This window comes from Lissotriton vulgaris, chromosome 5, assembly GCF_964263255.1.
Source record: "Lissotriton vulgaris chromosome 5, aLisVul1.2, whole genome shotgun sequence".
Classification (NCBI taxonomy): domain Eukaryota; kingdom Metazoa; phylum Chordata; class Amphibia; order Caudata; family Salamandridae; genus Lissotriton; species Lissotriton vulgaris.
This window is the reverse complement of record NC_141693.1, coordinates 1,969,587,384-1,969,604,916: the sequence shown is the minus strand read 5'-3', so window position 1 is coordinate 1,969,604,916 and position 17,533 is coordinate 1,969,587,384. Positions and strand designations below refer to the sequence as shown.

General features: G+C 45.3%; 1 protein-coding gene across 22 annotated transcripts in view; it reads right to left on the bottom strand.

Moving 5' to 3' along the window:
• GAPVD1 (GTPase activating protein and VPS9 domains 1) overlaps positions 1-17,533 on the bottom strand; it is a 304,659-nt gene that overhangs the window by 187,009 nt on the left and 100,117 nt on the right. For all 22 annotated transcript variants that reach the window (XM_086924684.1, XM_086924695.1, XM_086924697.1 and 19 more), the window contains exons 5-6: positions 12,364-12,498; positions 29-218 (exon numbers count right to left, since the gene is read on the bottom strand). In XM_086924684.1, the coding sequence (XP_086780810.1) occupies positions 29-218; positions 12,364-12,498 (325 nt within the window). The remainder of the gene's footprint in view (positions 1-28; positions 219-12,363; positions 12,499-17,533) is intronic.

Here is a 17,533-nt window from a genome sequence, read left to right as displayed (position 1 = left end):
GGGGCGAAAACTTATGCCCTCTCCTTACCTGGCGGGCGGTTCTTTTTGTTGGCGGGAGTGCTTGCTGGCGACAGCTGGGGGGTGCTGTAAGGAGTTATATCGATGCCGCTGTTCTTTCCAGGTTTAGTACTTGGAATTGTTGCAAGCAGGTTTTCTAGTGCCATCCTGTCTTCTTCTCTCAGCTGGTTGCCAAAGATCACATTCCTCATGAACCCAACCTGGAGGGAAAATCGGACAGTGATCAGACAAAAACTGAAACACACCAGAAAGTTGGCCTAAAGAATGATGCATCCGGCCAAGTGAGCACAGTAGATTTCAATCTAACACCTTTCATAGGCCAACAGATGTCATAGCCTGGCTCCTGGGCTCCACATCTAAAGAGCAATGGGGTTGAGAAACCACCAGGTACGTCCTCACCATTGGCTGGAGAAGGGATGGCTTCTTCAATCTTTTACTCCCTACCCCTCTTTTCGATAATACCCAAATACACTATTGAAGAAGTTGAAGGCCCAGTTTCACTGAACGAAACCCTCGGAGGAACAAAACTATCTGCATCATTCATGCAGTTGAAGTACTAACCAAGCACTAGCAAAGACCTTCGGCTTAGGATCTACGGGTGGTGGACCCACTCTGAGGAGGTAACAAGGTTGCCCAGTGAGCCAATCAGAGTGCCTTCCCACCTTTCTACTGGCCTTTTAAAGGAAAGGCAGCTATTTTAAAGATCGAATTAGGATTAAAAAAGGTAATTTCCAGGACCATTGACTTTCGAAATGGATCATTACAACTAGTATCGTCAGGCTGGGCTTGAATGTGGCTGAAAAGGATATTGCACGACAGTGAAAGGTGGATGCTCCCCCCTCGATTGCAGAGTGGAAAAGAGGACTGAACTGGTGCACGAACAGAGACCAACCAGTTTATGAGGCTAGAGGCTGTCCTTAGAAATACACGAAAACATGGGGAACATGAGCAGACGATAGAGATCACCATTACACCAATAGACTCGCACACCACAACTTTAGTCAATAAAATTCGATCATACATGGGTTTGGGGATGTGATTTATAATTGATGCACAATTATGCATGTAATGACCAGAGATGGGGGTTGTGGGATAGAGAAGTGAGCTGGGGATGAGGCAGGAAACATAGTGCCTCAGTTACATTGTTGCTTTGTTGTACTTTATTGCTACAATCTCAAAATGCAATGTAATGTGTCAAAAAAAGAACATTTAAGGGATTTTTCCCCAAATAGATTGTTGATTGTTCTGGGCCAAGGTAAGCAAAACTGAAAGATTCAGCTTCTTGACAATACTTAAAGCATGAGCAATAATTTAATCAGTAAGCAACTTCACACAAGACTGCACTCCTACTCACTAGGGTAGGCAGGCATTTTACAATTAGCAAACAAAAACAAAAACAGCTGCATCAGAGTAGGAAGCTGGCTCTTTAAGTGATATATCAATAATCTGTGTAATACCTGGTAAAGAGAATAGGAGCTCCCTTACTAGTGGACAGGGCTTGCTATGCAATCGCAAAGTGCTCTGCTAGGGGGTACTGTGGTCGAGCAGCCTTAGGCGTAACACAGAGGATTGCAAGACATTTGCAAATACACACAAACTGATCAGTAAATGACAACACATCTCAAGAAGGAGATCCACACCAATTTACAAAAATAGCAAGTATCTTTATATTTGTTTAAGCATCAGAAGAAAATCGTTCAGGTAAGTACGTTTTTAAATATAAATTATTTTCAGTTCAAAAAGTGGGCTGTGTGCCATTTTGTAGTTCTGCAATATTTTCCTATGGGAGGAAAAACAAGTTCTGCAAACAGGTACAATACATCGACTTACAGGACCAATCTCTGGGAGTTAAGGGTGGGCAAGGTCCAAGGAGGCACCAGCATTACACGACCAGCGTTCTTTGGCCGGGTGCCAAAGAACGTGGTGAGCCTAATCGGTTTTACCGGAGATTGGTCATTGCGGAAAAGAGGCTGCAGGCTCAGAATGGGGGACTTATAATGCTCGGGAAGTAGGGACACCTGGGGTCCTCTTCTCCACGTCCTGGGGGCCACAGATGCGGAGGTGTCTTTCGGCATCAGGTTAACTTATCGGGAGCAGTCGCAGTCAAGGTGCTAGGGACTCCATTAAATACTGAATTTAGGGGGTTTAGGGGCGAGTAGGGCAGTAGACAATGGGCTACTGACCCTTGGGGGCACTGCACCCCCTATATGACCACTTCTTGTGGAAAGTGAGCATAACTGTGCCAGAATTCCTATGTATGCCATCACACAGATGGCTACGTCTCAAAATGTGTGTCCACCTCGCAGATCGCCCAGCTTAGGAGTGGTACTAGTCTGGGGAAGCACACCTATCTGACTAGCATATTTTACAGCCTGTCCAGGCAACAAGTGGGCTCTGGACAATGGGGGTGGGGTGCTACCTCTCCTATGAGGGGTGCCAGATTCGTATTCCAAAGGCGGTGGCTCCCTTGAAGCTCGCCAGCCCAAGGAGGCTAATCAGCATAACATCCTGTGGGAGGGGGTGTTCCACTCTTACCGGACGGGCTTTTGCTCCTGACCTCCTGAGAGCAAAAGGCTCTCACCCTAGGAGGTCATTGTCTCTGGTGGCAGGATGGCACAATCCATTCAGCAAGCACACCAGACGCTGGTAGGTGTTTGTGGGGCACCGCTAAGGTGCCCTTTGAGTGCATGTTTTGATAAATCCAACACTGGCATTGATGTGGGTTTATCCAGACGAGATGTTTGGTAGCAGACATTCCAGTTTCCGGTGAAACCATCATGTATATGGGGAACTCGCTTTCACCAGAGATCAGTACATGGTTTAAGATGGCTTTCCTGGTAAATTGCACTGGCAGCAATAGGACTGACCCGCACAGGGGCATATCTCATCACATAATATTGCACACACTGCCATGGGGTTATCAGGCCTGCTGTAGGGGTGACTTATAAAAATCATATGCAGTGATAGGTAACCCTGGGCGAAGAACTACGCTCCGTTCGCGGAGTTTCGTCAACTCCGCGCTCCGCGGAGAACGCGAAGTTGTTGAATACTCCGCAAACTGCTGCGTAGCGTAGTTCTCGCGCGCTCAATAGCATTTTCGCGTGCGCGAGGATGCTTGTCGGTAAGATTGAGTTGCCGAACACGCAGAAACTGCAATCTGGCACAGAATAACTCGCGAACACGTTAGTAGTGACCGGAAATAAGGGGACACGAGCGGGCAGGACAAACCTCATGGGTAACTTCGCGCGCTACACATTCCGAGCATGCAGGCAATCAATCAATCAATCAGGATATTTGTATAGCGCGCTACTCACCCAGACGGTCTCAAGGCACTTGGGGGAGGGGGGTCCGCTACTGCTCGAACAGCCATGTCTTGAGTTGCTTCCTGAAGCAGAGGTGGTCTTGGGTCAGGCGGAGGTGGATGGGGAGGGAGTTCCAAGTCTTGGCTGCCAGGTAGGAGAAGGATCTTCCTCCCATGGTGGATCTTCGGATGCGTGGCACGGCGGCGAGGGCGTGGCTGGTCGATCGTAGCTGGCGGGTGGGAGTGTAGAAGGTCAGGCGGTTGTTGAGGTACCTGGGGCCCAGGTCGTGGAGGGCCTTGTGTGCGTGGGTGAGGAGTTGGAACGTGATTCTCTTGCTGACGGGGAGCCAGTGAAGGTCTCTCAGGTGTCCGGAGATGTGGCTGTGTCGGGGGATGTCCAAGATGAGTCGTGCGGAGGCGTTCTGGATGTGTTAGAGTCTTTTCTGGAGTTTGGCTGTGGTTCCGGTATAGAGGGTGTTTCCGTAGTCCAGTCGGCTGGTGAAGAGTGCCTGTGTGACCGTCTTCCTGGTTTCGGTGGCGAGCCATGGGAAGATCTTTCGGAGCATGCGTAGGATGTTGAAGCATGATGATGAGACGTCGTTGACTTGTCTGGTCATCGAGAGGGAGGAGTCCAGGATGAAGCCCAGGTTGCGTGCGTGGTCCGTTGGTTTGGGTGCGCTGCCCAGGGCAGGGGGCCACCAGGAGTCGTCCCAGGCGGAGGGTGATGATCCAAGGATGAGGACTTCCGTCTTGTCTGAGTTTAGTTTCAGGTGGCTGTTCCTCATCCACTCGACTACGTCTTTCATCCCTTCGTGTAGGTTGGTTCTGGCGGGTCCTGGGTCGTTGGTGAGGGAGAGGATCAGCTGGGTGTCGTCGGCGTAGGAGATGATGTTGAGGTTGGGTTGGCGTACGATGGCTGCGAGGGGGCTCATGTAGACGTTGAAGAGGGTGGGGCTGAGTGATGATCCTTGTGGTACGCCGCATATGACTTTGGTGGCCTTGGATCTGTACGGGGGGAGGCGGACTCTCTGGGTTCTTCCCGTGAGGAACAAGATGATCCACTCCAGTGCCTTCTCTTGGATTCCGATGTTGCTGAGGCGCTGCACTAGGGTGCGGTGGCAGACCATATCGAATGCTGCGGAGAGGTCCAGGAGGAGGAGGGCCGCTGTTTCCCAGTTGTCGAGCAGGGCTCGGATGTCGTCAGTGGCTGCGATGAGGGCGGTCTCGGTGCTGTGGTTGGTGCGGAAGCCGGACTGCGAGTGGTCGAGGCTGGTTGGGCGAGCGCAATTGGTGATCCACTGTGTGAGGTTGTTGGCTGCTTGGTTGGGGTCCATTGAGCTGGCGGGCGGGTTCTGGCTCAGTGCAGTGGTGAGCTGGTCGGTGGTGATCTTGTTCCAGTTCCTGCAGGGAACCTGTTGCGGGTGGTGGGGAGTCGTGGTCTTTCTGAAGCTGAAGTGGACGCAGCTGTGGTCTGTCCAGTGGAGCCCGGTGGAGTGGCTGAAGGAGATGTACTTGCTGGAGGAGAAGACTGGGTCAAGCGTGTGTCCGGCGTAGTGGGTGGGGGTGTTCCCCAGTTGCATGAGTCCGAGGTTGGCGAGGTTGTCCAGCAGGGTGGTGGTGGTGTTGTCGTTGTTGTTCTCCAGGTGGAAGTTGAGGTCCCCTAGGAGGATGTAGTCAGCGGAGGCGAGGGCGTGCGGGCTGATGAAGTCTGCGATGTCTTCGCTGAATTGTGTGCGAGGTCCTGGGAGTCTGTAGATGAGGGTGCCTCCCAGTGTGGTCTTGGGGTCGGTGTGTTTCTGGAAGTGAAGATGTTAAGCGGCTGTGAGGGTGTCGTCTGAGTTGGTCGTGATGCGGATGGTGTTCTTGTGGACGATGGCGATGCCTCCTCCTGTCTAGTTGACGCGGTCTCTCCGGGTGATCTTGTATCCGTCCGGAAAGGCGACGGCGATGTCGGGCGCTGAGGAGGCGTTCATCCATGTTTCCGTGAGGAAGGCGACGTCTGGAGATGTGGTGTCGAGCAGGTTCCAGAGTTCCACGGCGCTCCCGAAGACGAAAAATGGCTTGCGAACGGGTCAAGCAAGCTAATACGCATGCTCGCGGAGCTATGCGTAGTTCGCGGAGTGCAAGTGCATCTTCGCGTAGCTCGCGGAGTGCGGCTACGCGAACTACGCCCAGGCCTAGTGATAGGGGACATGGAAAACAGCATTGTGTGACAGGTCGTGTTTTCACTTTCGTCTGCACCAAGACACATATCCTGCAATGGCAGTTGTGTATGTGCTTGGTGAGGGGTCCCTTAGGGTGGCACAATTCATGATGCAGGCCTTAGGGACCCTTTTTAGCAGCTCAGGCCATAGGTACCAGGGTACCATTTACTAGGGACTTGCAGAGAGTGCTAAAGGTTTTGCAAATTAGGGAACAATGGTACATTTTTTTTTAGAAAGAACACTGGTACTAGGGACCTGGATAGCAGCAACCCAGTACACTCCAGTCAAAGTTAAATCTAATACCAGGCAAAAAAGTGGGGGTACCGAAACAAAAACCCAGTATCCTACAATCAGTGTGCAAGGCACTGTGTAAATCTTAGTTCACACTTTGGGTACTATAGAAATAATGTCTAAAAAATATATGTATGCGATGCACTATTAACTGTGCAATTTACAAATATTATTAATTTCTAAAATGTATACAGCGCATAGCTGCCGCAGTGCCGAGGCGTCCCAGAGCGACCCCAACAAATGACACTGGACCACTCCAACCCAAGTAAGTGGCCTACGCAGGGCAAAGCCAGGTCTTTATGGCCTTTTGAAATGCTAAATGGTTCTGTAGTCCTCTGATAGAAATCAGAAGAGAATTCCACAGATACGCTACCTGGACCTTGAAAGAGCGGCCACCCGCTCTGGCCCTTTGGAAGCGAGGAATACAAACTGAGCCAGAGTTGGCCGAGCGCAGAGGGCGATTAGGCACATATTGGACCAGAAGATCCACTAAGATCGGTGGTCCTTGATGTGTAAATGTTTTGTGGGCTACACACAACGTCTTAAAGTGGATTCTTTTAGCTATCGGCAGCCAGTGGAGTTTAGGCAGGAGGTTAGCAACTGAACAAGATTTGGACAATGCAAACAGAGCATGCGTTGCCGCATTCTGGATTCTTTGGAGACGAGAAATACAGGATTTGTTGGCACCTAGATAAAGAGAATTCCCATAATCTAGCCTCGATAGAATTGTAGCTTGAAGAATAGTTTGACGAACCTTAGGAGAAAAATAACCAATAACGGTTTCAACCCTCTCAGGAGACTGAAACATGATCCCGCTGAGGCTCTGATTGTACTTCAAATGAGAGCTCCCTATCTATCCAGAACCCTAAGTTCTTTACTGCCTTCTTTAACAAAGGTGCAGGTTTTAATTTATCAGGCCCCCACTTTTCCGACCAGAGGGCCCTGTCTCTATCCATCACCAGAATTTCAGACTTGGATGCATTCAGCTGTAAACAGTTTGCAGTCATCCATTCAGAAATAGCTATAAGGTCCTCTCCAAATGTAAAAAGATTGTCTTGACACGCTTTAGAGAAGACGACAACTAGCTGGGTGACATCAGCATAAAAAACCAATGAGAACCTTCTACGTTTCTTACAAAGCTAGGGGTTTCACATAGATATTGAAAAGCGCAGGGCTTAATATTGAGCCCCGAGGAACCCCATACTTGATGGCATGCTCCTGAGAGTGGTGGAAAGGTGGTACCACCACTTGAAAAGTTCTGCCTTCCAAGAAGGACTGGAACCACACTAAAGCAGACCACCTGACTCCGATATCATGTAGACGACCTAGAAGAATGTCATGGGAAACGGTATTGAAAGCAGCACTTAAATCTAACAGAATTAAGGCCGCCGAGTTCCCGGCATTTAGGCAGCTACGGATATCCTCAGTCACTGCCAACAGTGCTGATTCCGTACTAAGATGCGGACGGAAACCATTTTGTGAAGGATCCAGCGTTTTATTGCGCTCCACCAATTCCACCAGAACCGTGTTAACATATAACTTAGTAACCTTAGCTAAGAAAGGGAGCTGGGAGATCAGTCGGAAGTTGCTCGGGTCTGATGGCTCCATAGACGGCTTCTTTAAAAGAGGTATAACTTTTGCATGCTTTCAGGTTGCCGGAAGTGAAGCAGAGGAAAGAGACAAAATAACCAATTCCCTTATCGCTGGAGAGATTCAGTTAAATCTTGTCAAAGCTGATCTGGTCACAGCGGATCAGCTGGAGAGCTTGATTTAATTTGAAGGCACAAAACTTCAATCTAGGGGAAAGGAGCACAAAGTTGTTTTAGAGACATTTAACCGGTCCTCAAACTCAGCTGGGCGATGAATAGGCAAGCCGGCTGCTGGAAGGGGGATAGTTGGCAGGTTATTATAAATGATCTCTACTTTACGCACAAAAAATCTGCTAGTTCCTCACACTGAGTGTTGGAAGAAATTAGAGACTCAATATGTATGTTGGGTTGCCCGGCATGCAACTACGCAGAAGAATTTGAAAGCCATGTGTTCTTTGTCTGTACTGGCTATAAAAAAGCAAGAAAACGATGGCTGGTTCAGATATGCAGAAACCTAGGAACCAGGCGATGCTCAGAGGCCTTTAGGCTACTGAAATACGATGCAAAAACAACAATTGATGGACGGAATGTTGCACAATGGCAAAACATTCACCCCCCAGTCACAGATCTGGGTTTAATCAGTCGTTATTTTGCTCACCACACCACCCAGTTCAGACATGGCATATGCAAATCAGTCTTTACCCTGTGACTCATGGGAACAGTCCAGCCCGAACTGCCAAGCCGTGTCTTCCCTGGACCGGAATCAAGCACCCTAGGACCGGTTTCTGGCTATCAGCCTTCATCAGCCAGGATAGCTTGATTGCAGTGGCATGGAGAGCACGGGACTCACGTCTGAGCATACCCGTCCCACTTGGGGTGACAAATGCAAAAACAACATCCATCAACTGAAAGCCCGAAACCGGTCCTAGGATGCTTGTTTACAGTCCAGGGAGGACCTGGCTTGGAAGTTCGGGCTGGACTGTTCTCATGGGGCACAGTGTCAAGACTGATTTGCATATGGCTGGGTTCAAACTGGAATGGCATTGTGAGCAAAAAAACGATGGCTTTAGGCCCAGATCTCTGTACTGGGGTGAATGTATGACATTGTTCTGCATTCTGTCCATCAACTGTTGTTTTTGCCACTGAAGATTGATGCCAGTCTCCCCACAGCTTACTCGGTGGCAGGCTTTTTATTTTCCATGTGGTGTACTTGACAAGTTTGTTTTAAAAATGAGCCCCAAAGATGGTGACTAAATTGGTGCATACCTTGCCCCAAAGATGGTGACTAAATTGGTGCATACCTTGCCCCAAAGATGGTGACTAAATTGGTGCATACCTTGTCCCACTTTTTAACTGATGGAATTCTAGATGGATTTGATGCCTATCTTCACAGTATTTTAATCATGTATCATATTTAAGGTATACAATATTTGGTTTTTATACCATCAAGAACCAGGACTAGTGTTTAACGATCTACAATAATGGTTTTCATCTCTCTCCTTGAAGTAAACTGTTATTATATGACCCTTTTATCCATAATCAAGGTTCTGCAAATCTTCTATTATATTCTTGCACAAGCGCTTTAATGTAACAAGTTATGCTACTAATAAACACTTCAATGACTAATACAAGTACTGTATATAATTATATGCATTATTGATTCGGAGTTGATATGAGTTTGTAGGCAGCACTATGTATTTAGTTATGTTTCTTGATATCTGTATACCCTTTTACTTGTTTTTAACTTAAACGAGATGTTGGATTCTACTTAAAATGTTTTTATGATCATACTGATCGAAATAAAGTTTTTTAACAAAATATGCATGGAAAACAAGAGAATAACTTGTACGTATATAAATAAGACCTAGGTGTAGCTCCCTCTTGTTAAATTCAATTTTGACCCCTATATGACCATCCTGCTGGGTGTGTTTAAGATGTGTAAATGAACAGTTCTCCTCAAAACCCTAATCTAGGTAGTCTATAACTGGAGAAAGAAAATAATGGAAGTGAATCCCATTTAACTGCAGAGTTTAACCTTGGCATCAGGCACATGGGTACAAATACAATATCCTCAACCTTCAATGGTGAAAGAATTGCTCACTTCTATACCGGCCCTTCCATTTGTGTCTGGGTCAAGTGTATCATCCTGTAACAAGGGAAGGCTTGGAGATAGTCATAGGACCTCTGATATTCTGAAGTGAAGTACGAAGCTGAAAATCTAACTAGTAGAAGAAAATTAGACAACAGGATCTCGGCATGAAAAAGACTTTTCAAACATCAAGGTCTAATGTTGTGAGGTGTCAATGAAGCTACTTCCCTAGAAGTTCTCATAGTCAATAAGATCAGCTTCTAAGACACTACACACAGACCAATGGAAAAGTAGGAGTCCTATCTTCGTATTAAATCAGATAAAATATGAAAGGGTGCAGACCTCAATTTTCACGTAAGCATCTTGCAATCATGGAAACTGTGCACTGCTTTAAAAGCAAAAAGCCAGGAAGCCAAGACATACTTAGCCCTTTTCAGAGACGATTATCAATTTATAAATTATGAAAGAAGTAGGACTGTAACACGGTCTACATCAGAGCACCCTAATAAGCTATTGCACAACTACAGAGTATTCACTAACAAGCAGCATGAATAGGCATCCTTTTTAAAGAAATTCTAGCATCTCCTTGTCACGTAAAAAAAACTCACCAGCTTAGAGCAGTGCAAAAATAAAAGTTCAACTTCTGTACACAATAGGAAGCTGGCTCTTTATATAGTGGACGAAAAGAGGTACACTGTGTAAAGTGTCCAGGCAAACCCCAAAGATATGACAAGTGCACAAATGACACCCCAAATGCTCTATTTTGAGGCAGTGTGGGCGAGCAGTTAGGCATATCAGAGGAGGGTAGTGCTAAGCACCTACTGCACACACAAGCAGTGAGACACTTAATAAAGACCTCCCACACCAATTTAAATAAATAAAACATACTTTTATATGAATTTAGATACCAAGATCATCGGAATCAGGTAAGTATTTTTCGAGTTCTGAATTTTTACAGTTTTCAAAAGTTGACACTTTTTGGGTGCAGTAATGTTATGTTATGGTGGGAAAATCTACTGCATTCGGGAACTTAACAGTGACTTATGAGACTGTTCTACTGGGCTGAACGTGAGTATGGAGCAAGGTCCAAGGCCACACCAACAGGTCACCTCGGGAGGCTCTGTGACGTCTGGCTGCAGAGATGTGATACGGCATTGGGTGTCCCATTCAATCCAATGGGGAATGGTCTGGTTAGAAAGAGATTGCAAAGCAGGGACTGGGGGATCAGTCCGGGGCAACCCACGGGAGGAAGCTTGACCCTTGACATGCTCAGGCACTTAGGGATACCTCGGTCCACTTCTCCTCGGGCTGTGGGGCTTGGGTGCAGTAGTGTCATTTGGCGTTGGGTCTGGTGCCGTCAGCGGTTGAAGGGGGCCTGCAGAAAGAGGCTTTAGAGAGGCAACTGGAATTCCAATTTGGGTAAACCCAAGGGCGGGCTTATCACATGTGGGTATGGAGACCTTGTTGGCACAGTGACCTCCCTTGGACGAGGGCTGTGAAGCCTGGGTGCAGAGGTACTTTGAGGCATTGGTCGAAGTCTCACTTGTTTGGCTATTGCCTACTGTGTGTATTTCCAGATGTCTAACAACACACCCCTAGAAGAGCACCTTGGGATTGCTAGAGCAAGACCTTGTCCACAGGCAAGGAGACACCTGGACACACTGCATGATATACCTTTTTTTGGTATTTCGTATCAAATCCACCTCCAACAGACCTTTACTTCAGCTTAGATTTGTCAGACTGCTTCAAACATCTACTTGTGGCTTCTACTGGCAGCAGTATCAGGGTAGTAGACATTTTAAATATCGCCACTTTTTCTTTACGAGAATGATACATCTTGTTCTTATCGATTATACTCCAATTATTCAAACATCGCATCCACCATGTGCTTACCCATCCCCTTCATTATACAAGGTATATGTGTATTCACCGCACAAATGTCTTTGATTTAAGGGGCTGCAGTTTCATACGAGAGTGCACTAGTGTTGTTCAAATGGATGGGAAACAGCCAACCAGTACTGCAGAACCTTGTATACGTTGGGTGGATAAAGGCTAGGTGTCTTTAGGTAAACGGTGCTATAAAAAGAGGTTCTTCATTTAGATTCCAATTAAACTCCATCAAGATCGAACATCCATTCCTCAATATTTGACAACTGAGAATTTTTCCCAATTACAATGTCAATGCATCGCAGGTCTACATTGACACAATTCCCATCAAATGAATGCAGTGGCCATTTCAGTAACATTTTGCCTGAGCCTGAAGCCATTTCATTGAATTACTATTTTTCCCATCTCAGGCAATTAGGATTTGAGCTTGACTAGTGATATCAAACAGTCTGCAAATAATTCAAAACCAAGCAGCATGGATTGTCACAAAAACCCATGAATAGTAGTTGACCCCAGTGGTCACTGTCCAAGCTCAGTTTATTTTGTTCAATTCTATCCACCAGAGAGCCCTGAACAGGACCTTATCTAGAAACCTGAAGAACAAGTTTGAAGACCTTTAAGGTCCCAAACAATGAGCTTCTATCAGTAATGTGGTGACCACTTAGGCACGATAAGTTTCTTTTTCGATGCAGTCAAGCAAGAGAATTGGCTCTCGATTGAAATTAGGAAAATACATGACTACAGGCATTTTCAGTGCGAGATAAAACAATCCTACAGTAGCAATCCCGTTCCACATTTTCATTCTCAGATCAGAACTTGAATGCTTTTGGGTCTTAGGCACGTTATAGTCAGTACAGGAATATAATGGCATCTAAAAGACTTGCGCTCAGAAAGTAAAGCAACACCTTGCGTGACATTATCATTACATTCTCCATTAATCTGGTGCTATTCCATGCAGCAAGGAAAATGAGGGCAAATACTCACTAAATTAAAGAGATGGTTGTAGGTCATGTAGACCACAGTCCTACTTAAACCTTCAAGAAGGTTCACAGAGGAGAGGGGAGGAGTTTCCACAGCACGCCCACCAATGACAACATCAAGGAAACCAGCAACACAGCCCTGAAAGAAAGCAAGCACATTTTCATTTCTATAAAAAATGTTTATTGCAAGTATAGTCACAGTAAACAACATACTTCACTGGTAAGTAAAGAAGGCAAGACCCAATCTGAATTCACCAACATCTTTCCATTGATAGCTCTTAATGTAACCTAAAATTTAAGCTTCAAGCAATTTCTTCTGCACATAAAAAAGGAAAATAACCAAGTAGCTGAGCCGATTTCAACAACAGCAAGATAAAGAACGGATCAGACCCAATAATCAAGGCACTTTGTGTAAAATTTCCAAACATATCAAGATGAGAGACAAGAGGTCTTCTTTGGTAAAACTGTTTACGAAAACAGTCTATAGGATAGGTTGAATGTATCTTGCGGGCAAAAACAGAATTCTGTCATTTTAAAGGGGCAGTTAATCACAGGAATAGCAAGATTATCTATCTTTTTAACAATCATAGCACAGTGAAATCAAAAAGCATTGACAAAGCCAATAGGTTTCGCCTTTGAGACTACTGGCTCTACCATTGCCTTTTGTTCCTGCTATACAACATGGCATTACTGACTTTGTAGCTATGTTGTGCAGCAGCATGACTAAAAATAATAATTAAAAAAACTATGATGCATCCAGCGCTAATGCACTTCATAAATAAAAAAAAAAGCATTAGCTCTGTATGCAGATTACCATTTGTTTTAGATTAGTCTTAATCACATTCCAAAGCATCTGGCTACAAAACATTGGCAAGGTCAATAGCTCTCGTGGGAGAGACCTATTGGCTCTGCCAATACTTGTCATATTTTCTACCACCCTGAGGCAGCACAGTTATACAGTACAACTCGTACTGCTTCCACAGGACACATGCAATTGCACTAGCTGACCTCAGCCGATATTGACTAAGCCTCACTTGGTGGGTGAGGCAAGATGGCCGCCGAGACGCCGTAGTGGATGGTCGCACTCCTGTCACCCTCCTGACGAAAAAGATGTGGTGTACTATGTGCCCAATGCGCTCATAATGCAGACTTGTGGATTTACAGATCTACCGCTAAGCTAAGTTAACCTAAATTGTTGCAGAAAACTTGCCCTTTTGCTGGGAGAAAAGTGCACTTGATATAGGTGCAACAGCTAGCAGTAAAGGTGTAGAGCGGATCTGTGCAGAGCTGAGCATTGATGGGAAGAGAGACAGTGCCTGGGGAGCACAATCTACTGGGGGAAAAAAAAGCGATGCTGAGAGAACTTACTGGCTTGCTCTTCTTGATTTGTGACTTTCCACAAGAGAAAAAGTGGGCTTTGCATAAATATCTGCACAAACATTGTTCAGCTTTGATTTCCCGCCCACCCCTTCCTGGGAGTTATTATTGGAAAGTCGCTCCAAAATCTATGGCTTCCAAACCTGCATTTTACGCGAGGAAGAATCGTGATCAAGACGATTTGAACCGTGACTATGAGACAGAGGAGGATATGGATAACCTCGGGGCCCCAGCACTAAATCTAAGAGGGAAAGCGCGATCTAAAGCGCAGCAAAGGCGAGAAGCGGCTAAGGAAAATAAATTAAAGAAAATGCGTGAAAAAGAGGAAGGAGCGAAAAAAAAGAACGTGACTGTCCCACCGTCAGCTACTGCAAGGAGAAGAGAAGAGGCTAAGCTCACCGCTGGGGAGTTATCTGGAAAAGAAACTGCACTCCGGCAGACGACTATAGTTGAGACGTTTTTACCTGCAGTAACAACGGTAACACTTGGCCAAACAACATTGCAGTCGGATCTGTTGCAGGGAGTGAGAGTCCCCACGCTGGCGAGTCTGTGCAGGATGTTGCAGCCTGTTGTGGAGAGGGAATTGCAGGAGCAGGAGCAGATGGGGGCAGTACCTGCACGCTGGAGGCACAGCTTCAAACTGAAATTACAGAGGCAGCAGAAGCCGGAGACCTTTCTACAGCTGTGGAAGAGGGCGATACCAAGCTCTTAAAGGAGAAGGCTACAATTCACTTGGCCTTAGCTGTATCTGGTGTTAAAGGGACAGGCGCACGAGAAAAGATTGGTGGAGGATAATGCTTTAGGAAAAAGTAATCCTGAGGCTGTAACCAATTTAATTGAAACAGAGTTAAGGAGTGATAAAAATATTAACTCAGATTTAACTAACAAGAGGGATGCAAGTATACGCAAATTACCTGATGCACTTCCTGCTTCTCCCAGTGATGAGGTTTTTTTCACTGGCAATGACGAGGTGGATGATGAGGAAAGTATGAATGGAAGTCTGGGATCAACAACAGACACAGAATCAGAAACGGAGAGCTCAGGGGATGAAACAGTGAATACTGACACGGAAAGTAAAGAGACTGTATCAGGGAGTGACTTTGAAACTTCCTCAACTCCTATCAGTAGTGAGACAGAAGCTATGGATTCTGTCCAAAAAACAGTGCAAAAAGACGCCTCTTCTAGATCAAAAGCAAATCCTGAGGGCAGTATTAGAATCGTGGAAAAAATTAAAACTAAGAGTAAAAATAAAAAGAAGTCAAGCAAGCGAAAAGGTAAATCTAGACAACAGAGATTGTCAAAAGAACGTAGAGGCAATATGAAAACAGTGGTAAAGAAACTAAATTGGGATAAGATGGCAGAGAACTCTGTAATGTCGGTAGAGGAGTCTGTAAATGGTGAAATAAGATTGCTGGACTCTACAGATCGGGGAGCGGATGGAGGTGCATCTAATTTTGAAGTTTTATTCACAACATTAAAACAAATGCAGAGTGAGGCTCGTATTGAGAGCCAAAAAGCAAAGCGCAGGGCTAAACATGCGAACAGGAAAATGCAATCTTCCTTGCGTAAGGTCAGCAGACTGTATGAGGAGATGGCTGAAAGAGTCTCTGAAGTAGAGACCAGAACCGGGAAATTGGAAGATGATATGGTTAAAGTTTAGGATGACAGAAAAGAACAAGAAAAGACTACGGCTGACATGTTATGGAAACTCGAGGAATTTGAGAATAGACAAAGACGCAACAATGTACGCCTGATTGGAATACAGGAAGGGAAAGAAGGGAGTGATGTTCGGGGGTATGTTGTTGATTTATTAAAGGGTGCCCTTCCAGAGTTGTCTACATGGGATTTAGATCACGAAATACAAAGGGCACACCGTTTTCCTCTGGTCCAGAAAGCAGCGCAGGGTAAGCCTCGCGCAATACTTTTGTACGTGGGGAATTTTCTTCTACGAGAAGAGATAATCACCAAAGCAAAGCCCCAAGCTAAATGCAAGTACAATGGCGTAGAGTTCTTTGCACGTCCTGACTTTTGCCATACCACTGTGGAAAGAAGGTGGAGGATAAGGCAGCTCATTACTCCATTTCAAAACATAGGTTGTGAGGCTTACCTTTTGTTTCCTGCTCGCTTGAAGATTGGAGTAAATGGGAATTTTAAAATCTTCTACTCTCAGATACTTGCACAAGAATACCTTAACTTTTTGCAAGATCAACGAAAAACAAGGCACAAGGAGAATGTTGAGAATAACGACCACGCAATAGCTCTTAGGGATATTCCCCAAAAGAAACGAAGATAAATATACTGTGGAAAATAGAGACTGTGCAAAGTAATTTTTGGGGACGAAAAGTTACATATGAGGACTTATTTAAAATAATAGAGGAAATTGTTTGCTTAAGGTCTATGAAAAATTTATTTCTTTTCATTCCTCTTTAATCGGATGGGTTTTCTCTGATTTTCTTGTAGCTTTTTCTGTTTTAATAAGTAAAGACTGGTATTAAGACAATATTAATACAATAAGCATAGCGGTAGAGGTTGAGCACAAATAGGGGGTGGAATTGGATGGATACTGAGCACAGTAGGTTGAAGGGAAACTTAGGGGGGTTGACGGGTGTGACATCCAGGAGGCAAAAGTCGGCCAGACATAGGTCCGTTGGACCGATTTGCCTGTAGGGGGGGTGGGAGTCTGAGGGTAGGAAGTCTGGGGTGGGGAAGGGGATGGGCAGGGAAATGGACAGGGCACAAAGGTATAAGACACTTAAGAGGATTTGACAAACGTAATTTGTACCTACTGTATGATATGTGTAGTGACACTGAAGATGTGGAAGACAACATTGACATTGAAATTAACAGGGAAGTTTATTCATCCAGTGCGCTAGACCTAGTATTGTATAGCGTTTCTAGAACATTAGATAAAAGCAAGCATTTAAAAAAAAAAAAAGTGAAAAATGTCTATTAGATTAGTGACATGGAATGTTTCTGGCCTAAATGATGTAATGAAAAGACAAAAGATAGGAATGCGGTTACGGCAAATGAATGTAGATTTCGTGTTTCTTCAGGAGACGCATGTAATGAGTACCCAGGAGATCTATCTTAATCAGCTGGGGTTTCAATTAATAGTTGCTTCTAAACAAGGAGTTAAACAGAAAGGGGTAGCCATCCTGTCGAGGGATAAAAGCGTAGTAACAAGGAGAAAGTTAAGAGATGACTGGGGGAGATGGGCTATGGTAGAGGCACTATTAGGGGGGGGGTGTGGACAACATTAGTTGCAGTATATGGTTCTACACAGGACGATCCAGAAATTTTGAAATTTTTGGATTCTGAGTTAGCAGGTTGGGCCCCTCGAGTTATTATAGGTGGAGACTTAAATATTAACGGGGCGGAGGGTCTAGGATCGGGCTCAATAAGACAGTATAAGGGTAGGAAGAAAAAGGTTCATAAGGCCCTGACTGATTTTCTAGAAAATAACACACTGCGAGATGTCTGGGGGTCAATTAGATCGAATCAATTCGGTTATACATATTATTCCGCACCGCATCAGATATGCGTTAGGCTGGATTACTTCCTGGTTTCCAATGATTTAATTAGCTTAGTGGAAATTGATAGACTTCCTCGGATACTTAGTGATCACAATCCCCTAATTTTAACGATAAAGCAGAGTGGGAAAACAACAACAAGAAGGGAGTGGACATTCGAAAGGGGATTGCTTTTAGATGATGATTATATAAAACATATGTCTAAATGGATCACTGAATTTTTTTAACTAAATAGAGGAACTGCCGCAGTTGGCATAGTTTGGGATG